Raw genomic sequence first — 24021 nt, forward strand, 5'->3', positions numbered from 1 at the left:
TCAATAGAAAAGCCTTTATTGGCTATTACAGCAATCAAATGCTTCCTATAATTGCTGACCAGCTTTGTGCATGTCTCCACTGGTATTTTTGCCCATTCATCTTTAGCGATGAGCTCCAACTCTTTCAGGTTGGAGGGTCTCTTTGCCATAACCCTGATCTTTAGCTCCCTCCACAGATTCTCAATTGGATTTGAGTCAGGACTCTGGCTGGGCCACTGCAAAATGTTAATGTTTTTGTCTGCTAACCATTTCTTCACCACTTTTGCTGTGTTTTGGGTCGTTGTCATGCTGAAATGTCCACTGGTGCCCAAGGCCAAGCTGAGAAATATTTTTCTCCACAATGAATCCTCTTGTAGATTGTCTTATTATCTTTTGGGAGAAGCCTGTGTCATTTTCGGTCAAAAAAACTCTGGTCGAATAAAAGTAACTTTTAAGTCAGAATTTGCCAGGGTTGTGCAATAAAGAAAATCAATGTGGCTCTGTGAACTGAGCCGTTCTGAGGTGCAAAAAAAAAACACCGGATCACGAGCTGATTGCCTAAATGAAGTGCACGCTTTGCTTTGAGTCATCCAGTGTAAACAGACATCATGTGACCACGATAATATCGAGACAGTTTTTCTAACGCGATACCACAATACTGATAATATTGTTACATCCCTACTTTTATACACTTTTGAGGGTTAGCAGAAGTCCTCTATATGATTTTCCCCCCCATGTAATAAATGTTTAGTCAGCTCACCCTTAGTGGCTTGGTTGCTGATGGGTGTTGGGTTGGGGGCGTGTCTTTTGGAGGGGTGGAGGGGAGGAGAAAGTGAGCTCTCTCTATATGAATATTCCTCTCCGAGACTCCCATCCTCTCCCTCCGGGCTACGGGGTGCCGAACAGGGTTCACTGCTGTCCCAAACATCACTGCTGCTGTTGCTGTTACTGTTACCCTGACTGGTCCACCAGTGCTGCTGTAAAATATCACCCCCTGCTGACGCCTGCTGACACAGCAGCCCCGCCATGGACAGCATGCCCTGAATGGCATCATCTGTGCTCGGTGAGGTAGGACGTTCTCTGTGGACAAGAAAGATAAAAAGGACTTAAAATTAGCTTTTAAACTGTGCCAAGTTTCTCAGGTGTGTAAAATGAAGGGCAGCCGTACCGTTTTAACGCTTGCTTATGGTGGCCGTGCTGCCGGATGCTCAGATGCTCCACAAAACTCCCTGAGTCTCTCTTGCTTCCTCCATCCTCTTCCTCAGAACTCTCTGACTCTGAGTGTTTCTGTTTAGACAAAGGGTGACAGAGAGGATTACGATTTTAAGCCATTTAACCAAGTGAAAATAAGTGTTTAACTCCTGGAGAGCTTACTGGACATCATCAGTACCTCAGCAGAATCTTCCGCTTCTGAGTCCGAGTCACTGTCTGAAGACGCTACATGTGGCGACTCTGTCCTGAGTTCTGTCTGCACAGTTAGACCTGAAAAAATAAGATGACAGTCAAACTAATTGCCTTTTACATCATAATCATTGTTAACAGAAAATAAATGATGCTTTTGCCTGGCTTTAGTATTATGTAAGCATTCTGCCGAGTAAAACCAGGGTTGTGATATCCTTTTCAGCTCTGAGTGACTCACCATGATTGACTGATTTCTTGATAGTGCAGTGTACTCTTAATTCATCCTCTCGCTTTTCTGTTTTCACTTTTTCTTGTTGGCACATCGGCATTCTTTCCAATTTGATCCCGTGTTGATGGTACTGCAGCACTTCCACTCCGTTGACTTTGGCTGCCACATTACTGATAGGTAACCTCTCCCTGTGAGGAAGGAGATGATGTGAATATGTGTTTAGAATATAAAATCCAATTAATTGATGAATATGATCATATGATCCTTCAGAAATCATTCTAATATGCTAATGTGCTGTTCAAGAAACATCATTTCAATTGTGCTTTCTTTCTTCAGTCAAAAAGAAATTAAGGTTGCAGGATTTTTCTCTATATAGTGGACCTCAATGGGACAAGCATTTGTGGTTAAAAAGTCCAAAAATGTGTATTTTTTTATTTTTTTAGAAAATGAGCGATTGTTTCTAGGCTGGGATTGTGTAGAGCCCTTTGACGCTGCATTGAAACTGCAATTTGGACTTTCAACCATTTGATCCCTATTAAAGTCCACTATATAAAGAAAAATCCTGAATGTTTTCCTCAAAAACCTTCATTTCTTTGTGACTGAAGAAAGAAAGACATGAACATCTCAAGACAGAACCCTCACCGCATAATTTTGCCATTACATAGCACCAGGCGCAGGGCATTATCATGACCACCATCAACAGCTACCGCAGACACCGAAGACACTTTCTTGAACTTGCCATTCACTTTGGAGCTAAAGTCTGGGTCCTGTTACAACAGACAAGAAGATGTGTTTTTACTCAAAATGAGTAATAATAATAATTGCAGACTGCTAAAGCAGTTAACATATCCAATATCAAGGTGAAAATGTCCTCTACAACCATTTTATAGCATTGCATTACAGTCATATGATAAGGACTTATAAAGACTAATAATGCTACGAAGAACAGACAAGAAACTTGAGCTTAATGCTACAGTGCATTATAGGGGGAAAAAAGGAAAACAGCTCTCACCTCCTCAAGAGGTCCAACCTCCAGTCTCTTTAATACCTCCAGCGTGTGAAGCTCCAGGACATCCAAGTTTGAGGGCAGTTTGCGGCTGTGATGATGATGATGATGATGGTGGTGGTGGTGGTGTCGATGACGATGTTCTCGCAGCCGCCGAGCGGCCTGCTGTGCCTGATATCCCTTCTCCAGTGTTGAACGTGCTAAAGCGCACTCAGCACTTCCCTGAGATTTTCCAGCTTTATTCGATTCATCCTGTTTAGGAAAACACAGCAAATCACTTAAACGCCTAGGAGCTGCTTTAGCAGCAGTGTTGCACCATCTAGAAACAGCTGTTACATTAACTGGCAAACATTTCAAGAATTAGTTCACTCCAAAATTAATTTCCTGATTATTCACTCACCCCCATTATCCAAGATGTTCATGTCTTTCTTTTTTCAGTCGAAAAGAAATAAAGGTTCTTGAGTAAACCTTCCAGGATTTTTCTTCATATAGACCAAGTACACACTGCAAATTTCAGGAGTGACAACCACATTTAAATGTGGGAGTGAGTCCTGTAAATTATCGTTTCATGTCTGTACAGAACAGCAGCCACTCCCACATTTGTAACAATAGAAGCATTTCTAATAAAAGGCTAAAGATTTTTTTGTCCATCGATTTTAACTAAACTAGTGCTTATAGTCGTGCTGTGTTTTGTTTATGCTGGGAGGGCTGCTTTAGAGAGCGCTGTCTTGCAGTGTTGCCATGTCCTTATATTTACAAGCGCTTTTAGGCATGTTGTTTGGTCTTAGCTCATAAATCTAGGCACTTTATGGAGTTAATAAAGTAGTCTTTTGTGGACATAACATTTAGTGTTTTTTTGTGCTTGTCCTTGTTTGTAGTTTTTCTCTAAGAAGATCTGGCAACACTGACACTTTACCCCAGGGCTTGTGAGCGCAGCTAGTGTTAAAATGGGCTAAGGTTAAGACTTCTTTCACTGTTGTTTTCTTGCATCTCACATACAGACGAAGCCACGTTCACACTGCATAGAATTTCTGTAAATGCGGTTGTCACTGCCTGTAATTTTCGGGAGTTAAATGCAGTTGTCAGGTGCCAGTATTATAGTGAACTATGTGTGTACAAAACGTGATTAAGGAGTAAAGGGTGAACTGACAACCGAAGTTAGCTGTAGTGTGTACATGGCCATAGTGGACTTCAATTCAGTTTCAGTGCAGCTTCGAAGAGCTCTACACAATCCCAGCCAAGGAATAAGGGTCTTGTCTAGTGAAATGAAAGGTCATTTTCTAAAAAAGCTAACAAAGTATATACTTTTTAAATCACAAATGCTCGTCTTACACTAGCTCTGAGTGGACAAAGCGTTAGTTCTTCGTCTGTGTACTTTGGTTCAAAAAGGTAGGGCAGGACGAAAATCTCCATCTCATTTTCTCATTCAACTTCAAAAACATCTGACATCGTTGTACCTTTTTTTTGTAATGGGCGTTTGACTGACTTGTCCACTTTGTTCACTGAGTTGGTACTAACGCCTAAGGCACAACGTGACCTTTCCAAAGTGACTATATTATACGTAAAGTTGTTGAGCTACTGCAAGACAAGCATTTGTGGTTAAAAAGTATATACATTTTCTTTTCTTTTTTAAATGACCAATCGTTTCACTAGATAAGACCCTAATTCCTCGGCTGGGATCATGTAGATCCCTTTGAAGCTGCACTGAAACTGCAATTTGCACCTACTCATTGATCCCCATTGAAGTCCACTATATGGAGAAAAACCTGGAATGTTTTCCTCAAAAACCTTATTTTCTTTTCGACTGAAGAAAGAAAGACATGAACATCTTGGATGACATAGGGGTGAGTAAATTATCAGGACATTTTAATTCTGGACTGAACTAATCCTCTAAACTTCTTCAGGCTTGTCTTACCTCCAGGTAGCGGATCTCCTTGGTCAGAGCTTTAATGAGATGGCTTGGCCTGATATGGTCTGGAACCTCACTGTTGGGTTGAGTCAACTGCAGAGGAAGCACACAGAGAAAATGAGCATGTACAAAAGCCACAGGAGCTTCACCATAAAAATAATGACAGAAAAAGCGGATATTCTCTCACCTCCCTCCTCAGCCATGTCTTCAGTGATGAGATTAAAGCTTTCACTCCGTCCACTAGATAACCCTGAGGTTGACATTTATCCTCCCGCAGCTCTGAAAAACAAACATGGTTCACTCTGAATCTTCACTTGATCAAGAAGCTGCAACTTAAACTACACTTATGTTAGAAATAACTGACAACAGACAACTGAATTATTAAAAACAATACTTGAAATTTGTTGATATTCCAACAATTTAACAAAACACAATTCTCTGATGTTGGTTTATGGTGACATGGCAGAGGTAAAATGTTTATTTTTAATTATATTTAGCGCTTGACATCGATTAATCGTGATTAATCGCATTTGAAATAAAAGTTTTTGTTTATATAATATGTGTGCGCAATATATAAACATGCATGTGTGTGTATTTATATATACATAATAAATATGTACACAAAAACATTTATTTTGCATGCGATTATTGCGATTAATCACGATTAATCGTTGCCCCTCAACAATTATACTACTAGTTTATCATCAACTTCCAAACCTTTCGCAGTTCACTCACAATTCCCAGTTTGGGAAAATCCTGTCTTAGACTAAAGCACTGCATAAGTAGTCCTGTCCCACTCACCTTTAAGGGTCTCCAGAAGGTTTTTGCCCACATACCAGCAGATGGCCTCAAAGTAAGGGAACTTAAAGAGATCTGGAGTTTTCAGTCTGCGTTCCATCTCATAACACCTAAAATGTAAATGGAAAGGTAGTTCAGTTCCAATAGGAATATGTTTAGAAACCTGAAATTAATTATAGTGACAGCAACAATATGGAGAAGCTTAATCAAAAAGGATATATATCGAGGAATAATTCAAGGTTTTACCTGAGCTGCATGCCTATGTTTAAGTTATGCAAGAAGTTCCCACCAAACGCCATGGAGTCCTGAGAAGTGAGCACTGCATGGATCCAACCTGAAGAGGGCAACAGAGATCAACATTCAGGACTCAAGAAAGATTGCGTCATGCTGACCTAGTTCATCGCCATTAGCTTGACCAAAAACATTTATCATTTCAAATAATAGTTATTTTAATGATGTCTCAGATATATAATTTGGATTAAACGCCAACTTAACACTAGTGACTAACACAGTGTTAAAACACCCATTTGCATGTACAGTCAAACCAAAAATTATTCAGACAGCAGATATAATTTTTTGGTATTTTTGTACTAGTAGGTACAGGACACTATAGTTCATTTATAGAAGTAAGGATAGCAAAATAAATTAAACTGTGACATATAGTGGACAACCAGTAAAATTCATAGAAACTGGGACCAAAAATGTGATTTGACACTTTGACCTGACCTGTTTTGTTACATGCCTTACTATCAAAGTTACCTGACATTATCAAGATGAATTTGTTCTGACACATTTAACTCTTTGAGTTCTTGTCATACTTCATTACACTTTTCTAAACTATGGCGAATAAACTGATAATGTGAGAAATGTTGAAGGTGTCTAAATAAATTTTGGTTTGACTAATTAATTTATGATTATCAAGATGAAATTGTTCTGACACAGTTTAACTCTTGAGTTCTTGTCATATTTAATTACCATTTTCTAAATTATAGTGAATTAACTGTGATAATGTGAGAAATGTTGAAGGTGTCTGAATAAATTTTGGTTTGAATATTTTACCTTAAAAAACATTAAGAATAAACATTTTCAACATTTTATATTTTAGTTTACATATTTTAAATGGTAAAAAAAAAATTAAAATAAAATATTATAATATAGAATATTTAAATCTTATTTAATAAAAGTCAAATGAAAACATTAAGAATATTTATAATTGTATTAATTTATGTTAATATTTATTAGGGCTGTCCCCGACTATGAATTTTCATAGTCGAATCAGAATTTTCGAATCTTTCTATAGTCGACCGATAGTCGAATCATCTAGGCCTGTGTGTGTGTGTGAATGGGTTGAAAGATGCACGACATTATAGTCAGCAGGAGGGTAAAACAATTTTTATTTTATTTTACACACTGCACACAGCAACAACTTTTAATAAAGCGACCAAAACTACCTTCCAACTGACAGACGAACTTATTTAGGTTTAAATAAAAACACAGAACGCGTCTTTTAGTTCTAAAAACGCGAGGCGCACAGCACTGCCTTTTTTGCTAAGCAACGACCAAAACAGCTGTCCTGTCAGTCAAATCAAAGGATCATAGCGCGAACGCTCTAAAATCTTAGTTTTTTGCTGTTAAGTAAACTGTCATATTAGCAGAAACCCTAAATAATACAGCTCCTGATTACCCACGATAGACACCAAATGTTTCTCCTCCATTTCTTGCAGTCTCCGGACTTTTTAAGCGACGGTAAACTTTCGCCATCACAACAGAAGACCCGCGTCTCCATTCATTCGATTGGACAATGGAAAAGAACGTGAATGACGTTGGGCGTTTTTCCGCTCAGAGTTGATTTTATTTATTTTTTTTGAACTTCAGGCGCTCAGAGCGCTCCTGCAAAAACGCGAGGCGCAGCAGACGGCGAAAAAGCGAGGCACCGCGGGGGCGCATAAACAGAGCGCAGAACGCTCACTGCCAGTGCCAACAGAAAACCATTCAAAAAAGGCTCCTCCAAATTTATTATTTATTACCTATTTATTGAACGCTTCTTTCTTTTCACTTTTGTTTTTACTGCATTATCATAATCAAAGGCTGTATATAGCTTAATATAACCGTACAAAATCAGTAGTTCTGTGTGCAATTTGACATTGAGCTCCCCCATATTGCCAAAATGGTATGATGCTCGTTTCACCCGCGAAGATTCGACTGTGAGATCGGTGGTCGAATCAGGCTCCGCATATCGATGCATCGAATCTTCGACTATTCGGGGACAGCCCTAATATTTATAATTGTAATTGTAAATGTAATATTTTAATTTACAATTCTAATATAATTTAAATTTTATCCAGACTGGGAACTGAACATTAAGTTCCATTAATTTGCCAAAACTCTCTCACACAGGCGTATTACGTCATCATTATTATTCAGCCGTGACATTCATAGACATCAGCAGAATAAACACCCAATTCACAATACACATCAGCAAAAGCCAAATATAGAGAGTCATCTCACACCCACACCTCGCCGCGACTGACAGAAATATCAGTTTTATCTCTCCGTCTAGCTGCATGTGTATTGGCCACCGTGTGCAGGCATGTTGCTAAACAAAAGGGGGATTTCTGCTTCATCACATGTGACGTTCTGCTCGAGGAGGGAAACCCACATGCTCACTTTCACACACCACAAACACATGCTGTGATAATGAATCCCTGCCCCGAGAACGTTACGTCTACTACCTCCGCAGTGGTTAAAGACCATTTATAGCGTTCTAAACGCATGCCGAATTAACGCAGCGCTTCTGACAGGCGATTAAAATAACACCCAGATACTTTTCATTCTACATTCTTTCCATTCGCCGAGACGCACGTGAATTGCATCACAGCCCTTCAGAGTGTTTTTATACTGTTTACCACGTTGCTCAGCAAAGTCTGTTGCCCAACACTCCCACTATAACAAGGGTCATTGGTGTTGGACAGTGATACATATTTTCCTGGCAGGAGAGCTGGGAAACCGCCTTGACGTACAGTGTACAGGCTTTTCTACGAAAGCACAGATCCTATTTTGTATCTAGGGGTCAATTAAGGATACAGAAAACTTGTTGTTTTGGTCAATGACTAATAAAATCATCCACAATAGAGAAAAGTTAATCTTTGTATTTCTGTTCTTACAACAATCAAGTAATACCAGTTTTCCCTTACATAATACGTTTCATAAAAAAACAGAAGTGTTGTCATATTGTAATATCATCAACTGGAAAGACACTTTCTCGTGAATGTGCGTACAACAGTTGACGGAAGCCAAAGACTGTAGTTTATAAAGTTTTAAATATTATTATATTCTTACACAAACGCATTAATTCGCTTTGGGAGGACTTTATTAACCCTACGGAGTCATGTGGGGTACTTTTATGATGGACGGATGCACTTTATCGGATTTCAAAATCTCAACACCCATTCACTGCCATTAAAAAGCTTGGAAAAGCCAGGATATTTTTTTATATATGATTGTACTTATCTGAAAGAGAGTTATATACATCTAGGATGACTTGAGGGTGAGTAAATCTTGGGGTAATTTTCATTTTTGGGTAAAATGTCTCTTTAATAACGCATATCATTACTTTTGGGTAAAAACTGACCTTTCCTTTAAATTATTAGATATTTTAAGAGAATTTTTGACCTTGACACATAGTCATGAGGGACTTTATGATAACTTCTTGTTTTTGCATGATGGTTGCACCACATGATTTATGATAATATCAGAAGATAATGGCAAACAACTACGGTTTTCTTTAAGATTTTTTTATTAACTTAATGATGCTTGTTTCTTTGATATCATGAGAGTTGAATCATGCTGACATTATAACTTAACTAATTCGAATTATATGTGGCCCTGGACCACAAAACCAGTCATAAGGTTTGAAATTCTGAATAAACAAGCTTTCCATTGATATACGGTTTGTTAGGATAGGACAATATTTGGCTGACATATAACTATTTGAGAATCTAGAATCTAAGGGTGCAAAAAATCTAAATATTAGGAAAAATCACCTTTAAATTTGTCCAAATGAAATTCTTAGCAATGCATATTACTTATATAATATATTTATGGTAGAAAATTTACAAAATATCTTCATGAAACACGATCTTTACTTAATATCCTAATGATTTTTGGCAGAAAAGAAAAATTTATAATTTTGACCCATACAATGTATTGCTACAAAAATATCTGTGCGACTTATGACTGGTTTTGTGGTCCAGGGTCACATATTTTGAACATAATTTAATTTATAATTTAAAATTAATTTTAACTGATTTTATTTGGGCACCAAATAAAAAGAGAAGATGGACACCAAAAATGATTCAGATGTTTGGCTAATTCTGCGTTCTCACCTGTGGGAAGGAAGATGGTAGTTCCCTGCTTCACCACACATTTGTAACACTCGTCGACTTTATCCCCGAAGAATACTTCGCTCTGATTGTGTGATGAACTCCAGGTCTCATATAGTGCAAGGTTAGCCTTAGTAGGCTTGATCAAGTAGAAAATCTTCTCTCCCTAACGAGGAAAAAAACATCCTTATCAGCACTTATCACTTATGTAACTGTAACATCACCACCGGATCTCCATAAATGGCTCATTTAGACAGCCATATACAAAAGTACACTTCATAAAACAGAGTCACGCCATCAAACAAGCCTCATTTCCTACCCAGAGAACATGATACCACACTGAAGTTCCTCCAAAATCGATGTGGAAGTCCGTGTAACTGTTTTTCATTCCCATGAGACAATACTTCTGCACAAATGGTTTGGGGAAGAACGAGTCATCAGGCCAGTAGTTCTCCACCCAGGACATCTTCCGCGCAATTTCAGGAACCTCCACCAAATTGGCCATCCTAAACAGACCACAAGATATACACAAGACAATCAGACGTCAAACAAGAATTTAAATGTGACCCTGGACCATAAAACCAGTCATAAGGGTATTTTTTTTTTAGCTGAATAAATAAGCGTTGAGATACAGCTATTTGAAAATCTGAATACTGAGAAAATCGCCTTCAAATGAAGTTCTTAGCAATGCATATTACTAATCAGAAAATAAGTTTGGATATATTTATGGTAGGAAATTTACAAAATATCTTCATGGAACATGATCTTTACTTAATAACCTAATTTTTGGCATAAAAGAAAAAGCGATAATTTTGACCCATACAATGTATTTTTGTCTATTGCTACAAATATTGCTGTGCTACTTAAGACTGGTTTTGTGGTCCAGGGTCACATATGTGACCCTGGACCACAAAACCAGTCATAAGGTTAAATTTTACAAAACTGAGATTTATACATCATACGAAAGCTTAATAAATAAGCTTTCTATTGGTATATGGTTTGTTAGGATAGGACAATATTTGGCCGAGATACATCTATTTGAAAATCAGGAATCTGAGGGTGGAAAATAATCAAAACACTGAGAAAATCACCTTTAAAGTTGTCCAAATTAGGTTCTTAATGCATATTACTAATCAAAAATTACATTTTGATATATTTACAGTAGGAATTTTACAAAAAATCTTCATGGAACATGAACTTTACTTAATTTCCTAATGATTTTTGGCATAAAAGAAAAATCTAAAATTTTGACCCATGCAATGTATTTTTGGCTATTGCTACAAATATACCCCAGCGAATTAAGACTGGTTTTGTGGTCCAGGGTCACATATGTGTTAAATGTATAATGCACTGATGGTTCCCCACCTTGTATCAGAGAACTCCAGACTGATAAGATTCAACACTTTTGGTCGTTGAGGTTGGTAGTAATATTTCACGAACTCTCCGAGCTTGAGCTTGCTATCTGCCTGTCTTGCGACATCGATCACATCAATGACTTTATTCGCACCTGGAAAAAGAAAGTAGGATATTTTCAAATTCTGTGTGTGTTTACAGGACAGATTTTCTCATAATATAAATTCTCCGTTATGTCGCTTTCTTAAACACAAAGTCTGTAATAAGGCTTTTAAGAGACACAGCTGCAAGGCCGCAAATCACAAATGACAGCTGAGGACCGGAAACAGCGCTGGACAGCTGGCGGTGAAGTGACTGCAATCCCTCAACACACAGGCACACACGCAGCTGGTCAGCGTCTGATGACAGGGAACAGCTGGAGGAACAGTCCCACAAACACATAATTGCGAAAGGCTCAAGGCCAAATTTGGGAACTGGACATAGCTGCAAAACTCTGCACTGCTTTTGAACCCAAGCTGCTACTTTTATGGTCATCACTCATTTCCAGTAATATAAAGTTAAAATTCGGTAGACAACATTTATAGAAATAGATCACCCAAAAATGAAACTTCTGTCATTACTCGACTCGTTTGTCGTTCCAAACCCGTCAGACCTTTGTTCATCTTCAGAACACAAATTAAGATCTTTTTGATGAAACCTCAGAGCTTTAGTCCATAGTCCATGTGACATCAGTGGTTCAACTATAAATTTATGAAGCTACGAGAATAATTTCTGTGCGCAAAGAAAAAAACAAACAAAAAAACTACTTTGTTCAACAACTTCCATGTTAGTCGATATGCATTTACGAGAGTACTCATGCATACTCATGTACTCATGCTACCTTATCCATGTCCTTACTATGTTTCTAGGCCTTGAATGTGTCAGTTGTATTGCTGTCTATTGAGGGTCAGAAAGCTGTCTGATTTCATCATAAATATCTTAATTCGGAGCTCTTATGGGTTTGGAGCGACATGAGGGCGAGTTATTACTGACAGAATTTTTATTTTTGGGTGGCCTATACCTTTAAAGGTACGTTCACTCCAAAAAGGATTCATCATTTATCATCTTTTTATTATTGTAAGTAAATAGGTCAGTGTTTTTAGTATTATTTAGACACCATTATAGTACTAAGCACACCAACATTTTTCTATAATATTTTAAATTGGCTTGAATTTTTATATTTTCAGATCAATTTCAGTATAAGTTTTAGTAATTTTAGTTATTTTTGAATTTCTATATAGCTTTGTTTTTTTTTCCAGTTTAAGTACTTTAAGTTTAAATGCCATGGCAACATTTCTAATTTTAAAGGTTTTTCATCCTACATTTTCAGTTTATTTTAGCTTTTTCAATCACAGAAAATTAACTCAAAAAACAACAACAGTACCATAAAACTAACAAAAATGAATGCCTTTGATAAGTTACCTTGAGGAACAGACAGAAATTTAAGACAGTCCCAGTCGACTAGTAGTTTAGGTGATTAGTCGATTAATCGCACATTTATTAATAAACCATTTAAATCATAATAATGAGCCTTTAATTATCTTAATAGCCTAATATTTATGAGACAATACTTCTGCACAAATATATATAATTATGAAGGTGTCCGGGAAAAACAGCAAGGAAACTGCATTACCTTTGAATAATAAAATTGATAAACAAGTGCTTTCTTTGTTTTTGGCTTAAGAGATGAAGTCGGCATAACTCGTTATCTCTGCAGTAGTGGATTTTTTTATTTATTTTTTCTTCATTTAAACTTGTTTATTTGAAAGTAGAGAATTTCATTTTTTTTCATGTCTGTAAGGCAAGTATACACAGAGTTCCGGTTATTTATTTTCTTCTTTGATGCACTTAAATTGAAAGAGAACGAGATGGCAGAAAGAGTATCCTGTTTGATTTAATTATTTTACAAAACCTTTTTTTTTTTTACAAAAGGTTTTGTTGTTATTGTTAGTGCACAAATAAACGTAGAGTTTTTACAGCTTCGAAAGATGTATTACTTATTTCTGTATGACCAATATTGACGAAGAGCAAGTGACCGCACTACCTCAGATTCCACACTCCGCACAGACACTTGAATAGTGCACATTTTTTCCTAGGTTAACATTAAACTGAATGGCCATGTAAAGTGGCTTCTACTTAAAAATTTCAGATTATAAAGTATATTTGAGGTCGATGAATTATAGGCAAGCATTTGGATGTCCTGCCCAATGTACTGCATTACCACATACACCAACCGTTAACGATCTGTCCGTCACGGACTGCGTGACTTCACCACTTCCTGTGGATTTTTTAGTTTCATGTATTTTTTCTGCACCATTTTGGTCAACCAAGCCTCTTCTCGTTGACTAAGGGTTATGTTCCACAGAATATTCCAGGTTTGGAATGACATGATGGTGAGTAAAAGACCAAATTTTCATTTGTGGGTAAACATCGACTTCCTTTTTAAAATCGTTGTTCCGATAAATAATGCTGCATTTAGTTCATTAACGCCAGACACAACATTCTCTAAATTTGGCCATACATGGAAGAATGAGAGTTTCTCATAATGTGTGTTTATCTTTTCTAAGAAAAGAAAAGCAGGTGTAGAGAGAAAATGGAAGAAACGACAGACAGAGAAGGTTAGTGGCCTTTTGTCTGTGCCCAACTGGCTGGGTAACATGATCTGTTGAGTGGCTTGCTCCCCCTCTCTTTCTCTCTGTCTCCCTCTCTCACACACACACACACACACCTCTTCCCCTAAACACCTGTTACTATTAAAACACTTCCAGCTTAAAGATCAGCGGCGTGCGAAAGAGGGAGCCATGTAACATAAGCGTCGAGATATAACAGCCCTATTGGGAACTTGAGCTCAGACTGGCTGTGCGTTACAACAGCTTTGTAACTGGAGATGAAGTGTTTTAGGCCTAATGTAGAGGAAAGAGAGAAGATAACCTCCACAGCTGTAAAGAAGTTGGGTCCAAACCTATTCACTACCGGCACGGACGGATAACCATGATCACAATGCCACTCGGTCTAATGCTTTCCAGTCCAATGTGTTTAAAGTTGTTCAAAAAAAATGACTTGTTAGCTTCAATACGATGATATTAAAACCAAACACATACAAATCCAACATTGACTGTATGATTTTGAGATCCATCTTTTCAAACTAAGGACAAATGAGGGACCATTTACAGAAGGCTGAAACGCTCATTGATGCGCAAGAAGAAAAAACCATGCATTAAAGGTGCAGTGTGTAGATTTTTGCGGCATCTAGCGGTTAAGTTTTCAATTGCAACCTGATTGCAACCAACGGCTCTGTCCACCGCTCACCCCTCCCTTTACAGAAACTACGGCAACCGACACGCGATTAAGATGTCGTCGTTTCAGACAGCAAAGAATAATGAAGTTTCTTTTAAAACGTAAATAAGAGAATTATATTTACTTGATAATTCAATAAAACGATGTTATTGTGAATATTGCAGTTACTTGTTCATCATTGTGTCAGTGTTTTTTCCCAAGAACAGCAGTGATGAAACGCGATCTGTAGAGCAGTTTGTCTGTTCAGGGCTACAGTAGAAACATAACAGCCGCTTCCATGTGGGGGGACCCGCGGTGTATGTAGATATAAACTGGTAATTGTAAGGTAATAAAAACATAATGGTTAATTAAGTAAGGTCTTTATTCACCCCTGAAAACATAGTTATGTATATGATATTGCATTTCTGTCTAGAGATAATCTTAAATATTACACACTGCACCTTTAAGAGCCGGGGGTGAAAACATTTTGAATTTGAAGATCACGGTAAATGTAACTTATTTTGTCTTCTGGGAACCAAGTAAGTATCTTCTGTAACCTCTGAAAGGCAGTACTCAATGAAAAATGTGATATTTAGGCAAAGTAAGAAAAATGTACACATCGTCATTCTGTTCAAAAGTTTTCACCCCCGGCTCTTAATGCATCGTGTTTGAACCTTCTATAATAGTTGCATACGAGTCTCTCAGTTGTCCTCAGTATGAAAAGATGGATCGCAAAATCATACAGTCGTTGTTGAAAAGTGTTCAAATGAACAAAAATGCTGGAAAACCAAAGAACTTGTGGGACCTGAAGGATTTTTTCTGAAGAACAGCGGGCAGTTTAACTGTTCAGAACAAACAAGGGACTCATGAACAACTATCACTAAACAAAATCATTTAGGTAACAGCACAGTATTAAGAATCAAACTTTTGTAAACTTTTGAATGGGGTCATTTTTATAAATTCAACTATTATTTTCTCTTGTGGACTATCTGTAAACAGTTTATGTGAAATATCTTTTTCAGGTCAGTACTAAATAAACAATAACATGTATTTTGTATGATCTCTCTTATTTTGATAAAAAAAATTAACATTTTGCAGATTCTGAAAGGGGGTGTAAACTTTTGACCTCAACTGTGTGTATATATTGCACAAATTTAATGTGGGTCTGGTTAAGAGTCCAAATGTGTTATTTATCTAAATGGGTCTCTTCTGCTCTACTGCCCCACTTGCCAGACACTCTCCTGGGCTGTTATCTGACAGACGGTAAACGCTGTGTACACACACTGAGCTCTTACCCACGTAATGCTCCACATCGCTGACAGAGAATGAGGGAGGGGGCAGTTTAAGCCCCAGTCCATCCAGGTCATGGACCACTATAGGATAATTGAAGCCCTCCCTCTCCAAGTAGCGTTGGGTCACCTGGCTCCCATGCATCGGCACCAGAATCTCATCACCACTTTGAAACAACCAAGACACACAAATCAACTGCAAGTCTTATCAGGTTGGTGCAAATTCCAAACTAGATGTAACTAATGATTATGATTATATCATAAAAACACATTAGAAGTCAAAGACGGAAAGTTCAACCTCTAATCAAGATTTTATCCAGAGGTGGTTGTACCTGGCAAAGCTCCTGGCCTGGAGTTCCTGTACAAACACAGCAGTTCCTGCCTGCACGGGGCGTGTGCCATCATTTGGCTCCGTGTAGTCATGCCTGTGCCAGTTGTTACGCTTTTTCACTGTGAAAGACAAAGAAACATTCATAAGGCTGATCCTGAAATGCAACAACCGCGATTGAGCAAGGCTGCAAAACAATTAGTCATGATTCAAAATAAAAGTTTGTTTACATACTATATATGTGTGTGTATTTATATATACACACATAATAAATATGCAGTGAACACACAAATACTATGTAAACAAACTTTTATTTTCAATCGATTAATCGCGACTAATCGTATTGCAGCATTACAATTAAGAAACAAGTATAGATGCAGACACTTACTCATGGAGGATCCATGGATGGGCTCACAGTTCGGACAGTGATAAACATCGATATCAGCAGCATGGTGCTCCACTACCTGAACACAACTGTAAAAAGATGAGTAGAATTAGTACCAATAAATATAATTCTGCCATAACCATATTTGTTGCAGTAGTAAAGAACACATACAAGTCTTAACATGATGTCTTAAAAAACAACAACATTGTTTTATACTTATTTTGGACTATGTGGTGCGCCATTACTTTTGATGACATAAAAAATGATTTCACTCTGAGCTACTGACGCTGCCAGTTGCTATTTTTGCCACAAATAAACAACTAAATAAAATGTAATTTTTAGTCGAAGGGCAACAAGAGAAGCAATTCACTGCTTTCCTAGGGATAAAAAGTGGAGAAAAGAATGGGAAGATGCCTGTGGACAAATAAAACTTCCTAAAGACCTGCGTCTTTGTTCTTTCCACTTTAGCCCTGATGCCTTTGAGGCTTTTAGTAGACCACAGCTACTGAAAGAGCTTGTAAACATAAAATACCGATGCTTGTCATGACGCCGCAGCCTACTAAAGGTAGCCTAGAATCTAGACGCGCCCCTAGCGGCAGCAAATTACATTTGCTTCCAAGGGCAGTCTAGTAACTCTCCGTTCACTTGAGATTTCCAAAAATCCAAAATCGACCGGGCCAATCACGAGTCGGTGGGCGGGTTTAACATGATGACGACTGACCTGCGACCATAAGTTCCGTCAGTCTATGGTTCCGTCAGAGAGCGATGGCTGCTGCTAGCGAACAACTTTCTTTCGAATCGGCTTTGGCCGCCACTCTGAAAGACTTTAAGCTTTTCACAAGAAAAAAGAGGTCGTTCTTACAAAAGAAGGATGTATATTTGGAGTTGACTACGTCCAGAGCCATACATACTCTCTGTATGGCTCTGACTACGTCTTCTCCTTCGTTGCTCTGATTGGTTGTAGCGCTATCCTATTGCGTGGAGAAGGAGTTTGAAAAACAACCGTTTATCCCGCCCCTCCGGTTGAGCGCTGTCTATGGAGAGTGCCCAGACCCTATATTTATGTGGGTCTGGCTTGTCAGGCTATACTAAAGGAGTTTCTCAACGCAAATTTCACTCAATATCCAGGGGCATTTAGACTCCTTGTGGGGGAAAATCGAAGGTGCGGCTTTTGGTTTAAGCCTATGCTTATATCCAACACCACCTGTGAAGATATCTGATCATCGTATCAGTATTTTATTTTCCAAGTTTTGTTGTGGTAAAAACAGCAACAGGTAGTGGCAGTAGCTCACAGAGTTGAACCATTTGACATAATCAAAATAATGGCGCCTTGTAGACTCTACTTGTCCTACCTGACTAGTGAGGTTTTATTCTGAGTAAATGGTAATGATGTAGAGATTTAAATGTTGAATGGGACACTGGTTTTATCATCTAAGCGTTTCAGAAAATACTACACATTTCACATTGTTTACCACTGCGTACGTCAGACATTGTGTGGGTGGGTGGTGATACAGTCAAGAGGGCGCTGCGTCACAGTTGTGGGATTTCCACCACCACCCATGTCACTGGAACCACAGGCCAAATCACCTCGCCAAACAAGCCAAACCACAACCACAACCATAACGCTCAGCCGCCCACACAAACACACATTCCAGAGGTTCATTCAGACTCACACTGCCAACCACGTGAAATCATTGAGCTGAGTTTTGACAGTCCAGCGGCAAGAGATTTAGCGATGCCAAGATGAGTCAAACAACTGGGGCCACACAGGAAAACACCGAAAGGGCTAACACTCACACAGACGTGTTTACTGACGCCTAGTGTGATATTTGCTTTACTTTTCCTGTAGCTTACATATATCAGCCTTTCTGGTGAAGCATGAATACTATAATAACAAAGTCATTATATTAGTTTTATAAAATTACTGTTGAACCACGTCACATGGACTATTTTAATGATGTCCTTACTACGTTTCTGGACATCACTGTCTAAGCAGGGTCAGAAAGCGCTGGGATTTAATCAAAAATGTCTCATTTGTGCTCTGAAGATGAACTTACGGTTTTAGAGTAATTAATGACAGAATTTTTATTTTTGGATGAACTATTCCTAAGAAAGTATGCAATGCGGACATGCTTGCACCAGCTCTATAATTCACAATCTTTGTTCGAAATGACTTCACGCTAGTTTGTTCTTTGATTTTGCTTGCGGTATTTGCTGGTAATGAAGAAGCTGTACGTAGACAGTTCATGTTCTGTAGCTTACGGGATATGGCTGCAATCATGTATCACAAGAGTGGTTTTACCCCTTTCAGTTCCCCAAATAAAGTCTTACTTGAGTTTTAATGATGCTGCCGTAAACGCTTGGGCTCTCTCTTCCTTTTACCGTCATCAGAATAGAGTTAACATCAAGAGTGGATACTGTGCTATATGGGGCTGTTAAAATCAGCAGGGGACATCAGCAGAAAGGTGATTCTCCTCAAAGAGAAGACAGTCTTTGAACACAGGCAGAGGATTGAATGTGCTGCCGTCTCAGCTTTGATCTCCTCATTATTGCAAGAAAAACTAAGTAGAACCAGGAAGCAGAACGTTGCTGTCGTCCCAGAAGAGGCCTAGCTGGTGCTAAATGTTCCTTGGCTTAATCTCCAACACTATTTAGCTTTTGATTGCAAGTTTTACAGTGTCTATTACGTCCATATGGTCCATGATCGCTATCAGTTATCCCATACTTACAGACGTTTTTCTCAGAAACCAAAATGCTTTTAAGACTGATGCAGACACAGATTCATCCACTAAATGTGGGACAATATTTGGCTGAGATAGAATAAAGAGATAAAACAATTTGAAAATCTGGAATCTGAGGGTGCAACAAAACAAAAAATAAAAAATCTAGATGTTGGGAAAATCACCTTTAGAGTTGTCCAAATGAAGTTCTTAGCAATCCATATTACTAATCAAAAATTAAACTGATATATTTATAGTAGGAGATTGACAAAATATCTTCATGGAACATGATCTTTACTTAATTTCGATAATTTTGCCCCATATTGTTGGTTATTGCTACAAATATAGCCATGCTACTTTAGACTAGTTTTGTGGTCCAGGGTCACAAATGTGGTTCTTAATATTTAAAAAAACACATTTGAAAATAAATGTTTTTACCATATTTTTAAGACAGGCAGGACTTCTGTAGACTATTTATCATTAGAAAACGCAGACGACATTAGTTACCAAGGTTGATATCGTCAGTCACGTTTACTAACGTCATCAATGTTTAGCCAGTGCTCAAAGAGTAAAGCTGATTAAATTATGATTCAAAGATTTTGACTGGATCATTGAATAATTTTTCGTTTCTGTTAAGTTCACTTCTATGTGAAAATGCCCCTATGTAAAGTAGTTTTACATCCAATGCTCACTTGAAATAATCTTTAAAAACATTAAATCATTTAATAATGGTTAAAAATAACATTTAGCAAACCCTTATTTTATACTGAGCATTATAATGTTGTGATGTCTAAATTCAATGTACGAATGATAATGATTGGTTTTATGTTTATGTAGACAGAGAAAATGTTTTTAATACACTACCAGACAGCCAAAAGTTTTTGAACAATAAAGTCTCTTCTGCTCACCAAGCCTGCATTTTGAATTATTTTTACTACTTAAAACAACTGCTTTCTATTTGAATATATTTTAAAATGTAATTTATTCCTGTGATTTCAAAGCTGATTTTTTAGCATCACTACTGTAGTCACATGATCCTTCAGAAATCATTCTAATATTCTGATTTGCTGCTAAAAACGTTTATTATTATTATGTTCTTTGATAAATAGAATGTTCAGAAGAACGGCATTTTAAAGCATCCTTTAGCTTTGATCACAGGAATAAACTACATTTTAAACTACATTGAAATGGCAAGCAGTTATTTTAAATAGTATACATATTTCACAATATTACAGGTTTTTCTGTATTTTGGATCAAATAAATGCAGGCTTGGTGAGCAGATGAGAAATCTTTAAAAAACATTAAAAATCGTACTGTTCAAAAACTGTTGATTAATAGTGTATATGTACATTTCTTTAGTGTTAAAGACATTGAAATCAACCTGTAATAAGTATCATGTAAGAAACCATTATGGTTATTGGTGTTAGCTCAAATTAACCAGAACATGTCTATTTAATATGATTGCAAAATCCAAAGATTCTAGAGAGACTACAATGTGAATCTGTACAAGCATGGTCTGAAAACATCAGACTGACAATCCAAAGTCTGTAGCATTTGTCGGATGTTTGTCTATTATCCCTATGATTCACTTGGAATAAAATCTCAGTCTCCAAATGGGATGGCTTGAACCAGTGCCGCGACTCCAGCTCATGCTGCGATAAAGTCACCTGGGTATGAGAGCCAGACATGCAATGACACACGAGCAGATGGGGGAGGAAAAGGTTTAAGGATGAATGACTCTACACCCACTCTCCTCCTACGTGACACAGACAATGAGGGAGAGAATAGAGCACTCAGATCCTGTCCCACAGTTGATGAATGAACTGAAGTTCTCAGCAGTTTGGACAACATAAAGACCAACACCGCTTATGTAAAATATAAAAGCTATACTTGTTCCATATAACCAAACAGGCTCCTACAATACACATTATCCACACACAATCCCATAAAGCTTCAAAGTCATATCGGAATAATAGCATTTATAAGATCAGCCCACGTGAACGGTATAACAATGTCATAATAACCAACTAAGATCTCTTTGAGCACTGATTGTACAAGTCTGCTTTGCATTAAAAAACTAAATAAAATATCAGGTCACAGTCTGTACTTTTTGTCTGCAGTAGTCACCCTTTGAAGTGGATCAAAACCTTTCATCAAAGTTGTCCTAAAACCAAAACAATACCTATTCTTGTCTTAGGACAACTTTTTTCATCCACTTCAAATGTTGACTACCGTATTAGAAAAAATGATCTAATTTTCAATGTGGATGTTGATCATACAAAGTATTTTAGTGTGTTTTGCCTAGAGGTGATAAAGAACAGCTATACCTAAAAGGATTAAATTGCTAAGGAAAAGCCTTATTCACTTTTTCATGAACCTTGTTTCATTCATATTATGTCAGGCTCATTAAACAATCTTGGGTTTATAGCGTACATTCGGTAATGGAGTTTGACCATCTCTCCCACAATCCTTTTTTATATTCAGTGCTCCATTTATCTCCCTGTCTTAGTTTCATAACACCATGTGAACCAGGTCAGTGTGCCACATGCCTGGAGTTGAGTCAGCCTTTCTGTCACCTGAGTAACTGATTAACTACCCACTAGAGAACCAAAAGGCACAGAAAGCAAGAAAATGTTAGTCAGGAACCCTCTGCTTAAATGTTAGCCAGGTACTCTCTGATTATTTTTTTCTAGAGACCAGAATACGTCAGAGACTTTAAAACACAAAAATGCTGTAAGCAGTCTAAATCCCAAAGTATGCTTAATTTCGAGGTGAACAGTTATGGTGTGCACACCAAAACCGAAGCAAATATTCACATCGCGTTATCAATCTGGGATGTTTTTAGTGTCACAACGCACATGCTCTCTTCCATTTTCTGATGCAACCGGATGTGTCAATAAGCTCTTCACTGATTGGCTTTCGCGACAATGTATCGTGAACTTTCCTGTTCGAGTTTATGGTTTTCGACTTATAATCTAATAAATTGCCCATCATGAATTTGCATCTATTCGTAACCTACACAAATGTAAATAATTACAGCACATTTATTAATTTAACTGAATCATAGTGTTTGGAAAATTACAATAGAATTATGCTTTATAATTTTTAAATGAGTTTAATATATTATGCAGCCTTGGAAAACGGTCTAATGATATGTCATAGATTCTCGTTTGTGGAATGCGTCACTTCCAGTATTTTGACGGTTACTAGACACGGAAAAATGCAATCGAGGAATCGTGACAACCCTAGTTATGACTGCTAAAAATGTCTTTATACTGTTTCAAAACTAGCTGTACAGTCGTGGCCAAAAGTTTTGAGAATGACACAAATATTAGTTTTCACAAAGTTTGCTGCTAATCTGCTTTTAGATCTTTGTTTCAGTTGTTTCTGTGATGTACTGAAATATAATTACAAGCACTTCATACGTTTCAAAGGCTTTTATTGACAATTACATGACGTTTATGCAAAGAGTCAGTATTTTCAGTGTTGGCCCTTCTTTTTCAGGACCTCTGCAATTCGACTGGGCATGCTCTCAATCAACTTCTGGGCCAAATCCTGACTGATAGCAACCCATTCTTTCATAATCACTTCTTGGAGTTTGTCAAAATTAGTGGGTTTTTGTTTCCAGGCCATGGACCCAAAATTTCAACGTTTTGGTCCCCGAGCCACTTAGTTATCACTTTTGCCTTATGGCACGGTGCTCCATCGTGCTGGAAAATGCATTGTTCTTCACCAAACTGTTGTTGGATTGATGGAAGAAGTTGCTGTTGGAGAGTGTTTTGGTACCACTCTTTATTCATGGCTGTGTTTTTGGGCAAAATTGTGAGTGAGCCCACTCCCTTGGATGACAAGCAACCCCACACATGAATGGTCTCAGGATGCTTTACTGTTGGCATGACACAGGACTGATGGTAGCGCTTACCTTTTCTTCTCCGGACAAGCCTTTTTCCAGATGCCCCAAACAATCGGAAAGAGGCTTCATCAGAGAATATGACTTTGCCCCAGTCCTCAGCAGTCCATTCGCCATACTTTTTGCAGAGGATCAATCTGTCCCTGATGTGTTTTTTTTTTTTTGGAGAGAAGTGGCTTCTTTGCTGCCCTTCTTGACACCAGGCCATCTTCCAAAAGTCTTGGCCTCACTGTGCGTGCAGATGCGCTCACACCTGCCTGCTGCCATTCCTGAGCAAGCTCTTCACTGGTGGCACTCCGATCCCGCAGCTGAATCCTCTTTAGGAGACGATCCTGGCGCTTGCTGGACTTTCTTGGACGCCCTGAAGCCTTCTTAACAAGAATTGAACCTCTTTCCTTGAAGTTCTTGATGATCCTATAAATTGTTGATTTAGGTGCAATCTTAGTAGCCACAATATCCTTGCCTGTGAAGCCATTTTTATGCAACGCAATAATGGCTGCACGCATTTCTTTGCAGGTCACCATGGTTAACAATGGAAGAACAATGATTTCAAGCATCACCCTCCTTTTAACATGTCAAGTCTGCCATTCTAACCCAATCAGCCTGACATAATGATCTCCAGCCTTGTGCTCGTCAACATTCTCACCTGAGTTAACAAGACGATTACTGAAATGATCTCAGCAGGTCCTTTAATGACAGCAATGAAATGCAGTGGAAAGTTTTTTTTTCGGGATTAAGTTACTTTTCATGGCAAAGAAGAACTATGCAATTCATCTGATCACTCTTCATAACATTCTGGAGTATATGCAAATTGCTATTATAAAAACTTAAGCAGCAACTTTTCCAATTTCCAATATTTATGTAATTCTCAAAGCTTTTGGCCACGACTGTAGGTATCACTTAATACCTTCACACAAGTGCTTGTCAATACGGTCATCTCTTGTTGTTGCATCTTCAGTAGGGTTGCAAAGGGGTGGAAAATTTCTGGAAACATTCCAAAAAACCCTGGAAGATTCC

The 24021-nt window shown here is 37.9% G+C and overlaps 1 protein-coding gene across 1 annotated transcript in view; it reads right to left on the reverse strand.

The window, feature by feature from the left end:
- Positions 1 to 24021, reverse strand: part of kdm7aa (lysine (K)-specific demethylase 7Aa) — a 33243-nt gene that overhangs the window by 4708 nt on the left and 4514 nt on the right. The window contains exons 2-17 of the mRNA XM_073838884.1: positions 16378 to 16463; positions 15994 to 16111; positions 15668 to 15828; positions 11070 to 11211; positions 10024 to 10210; positions 9708 to 9870; positions 5569 to 5656; positions 5326 to 5432; positions 4712 to 4803; positions 4531 to 4617; positions 2622 to 2867; positions 2252 to 2376; positions 1619 to 1797; positions 1370 to 1461; positions 1148 to 1266; positions 740 to 1059 (exon numbers count right to left, since the gene is read on the reverse strand). Coding sequence (XP_073694985.1) covers positions 740 to 1059; positions 1148 to 1266; positions 1370 to 1461; positions 1619 to 1797; positions 2252 to 2376; positions 2622 to 2867; positions 4531 to 4617; positions 4712 to 4803; positions 5326 to 5432; positions 5569 to 5656; positions 9708 to 9870; positions 10024 to 10210; positions 11070 to 11211; positions 15668 to 15828; positions 15994 to 16111; positions 16378 to 16463 — 2312 coding nt within the window. The remainder of the gene's footprint in view (positions 1 to 739; positions 1060 to 1147; positions 1267 to 1369; positions 1462 to 1618; positions 1798 to 2251; positions 2377 to 2621; positions 2868 to 4530; positions 4618 to 4711; positions 4804 to 5325; positions 5433 to 5568; positions 5657 to 9707; positions 9871 to 10023; positions 10211 to 11069; positions 11212 to 15667; positions 15829 to 15993; positions 16112 to 16377; positions 16464 to 24021) is intronic.

The sequence above is a fragment of the Garra rufa genome, chromosome 4 (genome assembly GCF_049309525.1).
Source record: "Garra rufa chromosome 4, GarRuf1.0, whole genome shotgun sequence".
NCBI classification, from domain to species: domain Eukaryota; kingdom Metazoa; phylum Chordata; class Actinopteri; order Cypriniformes; family Cyprinidae; genus Garra; species Garra rufa.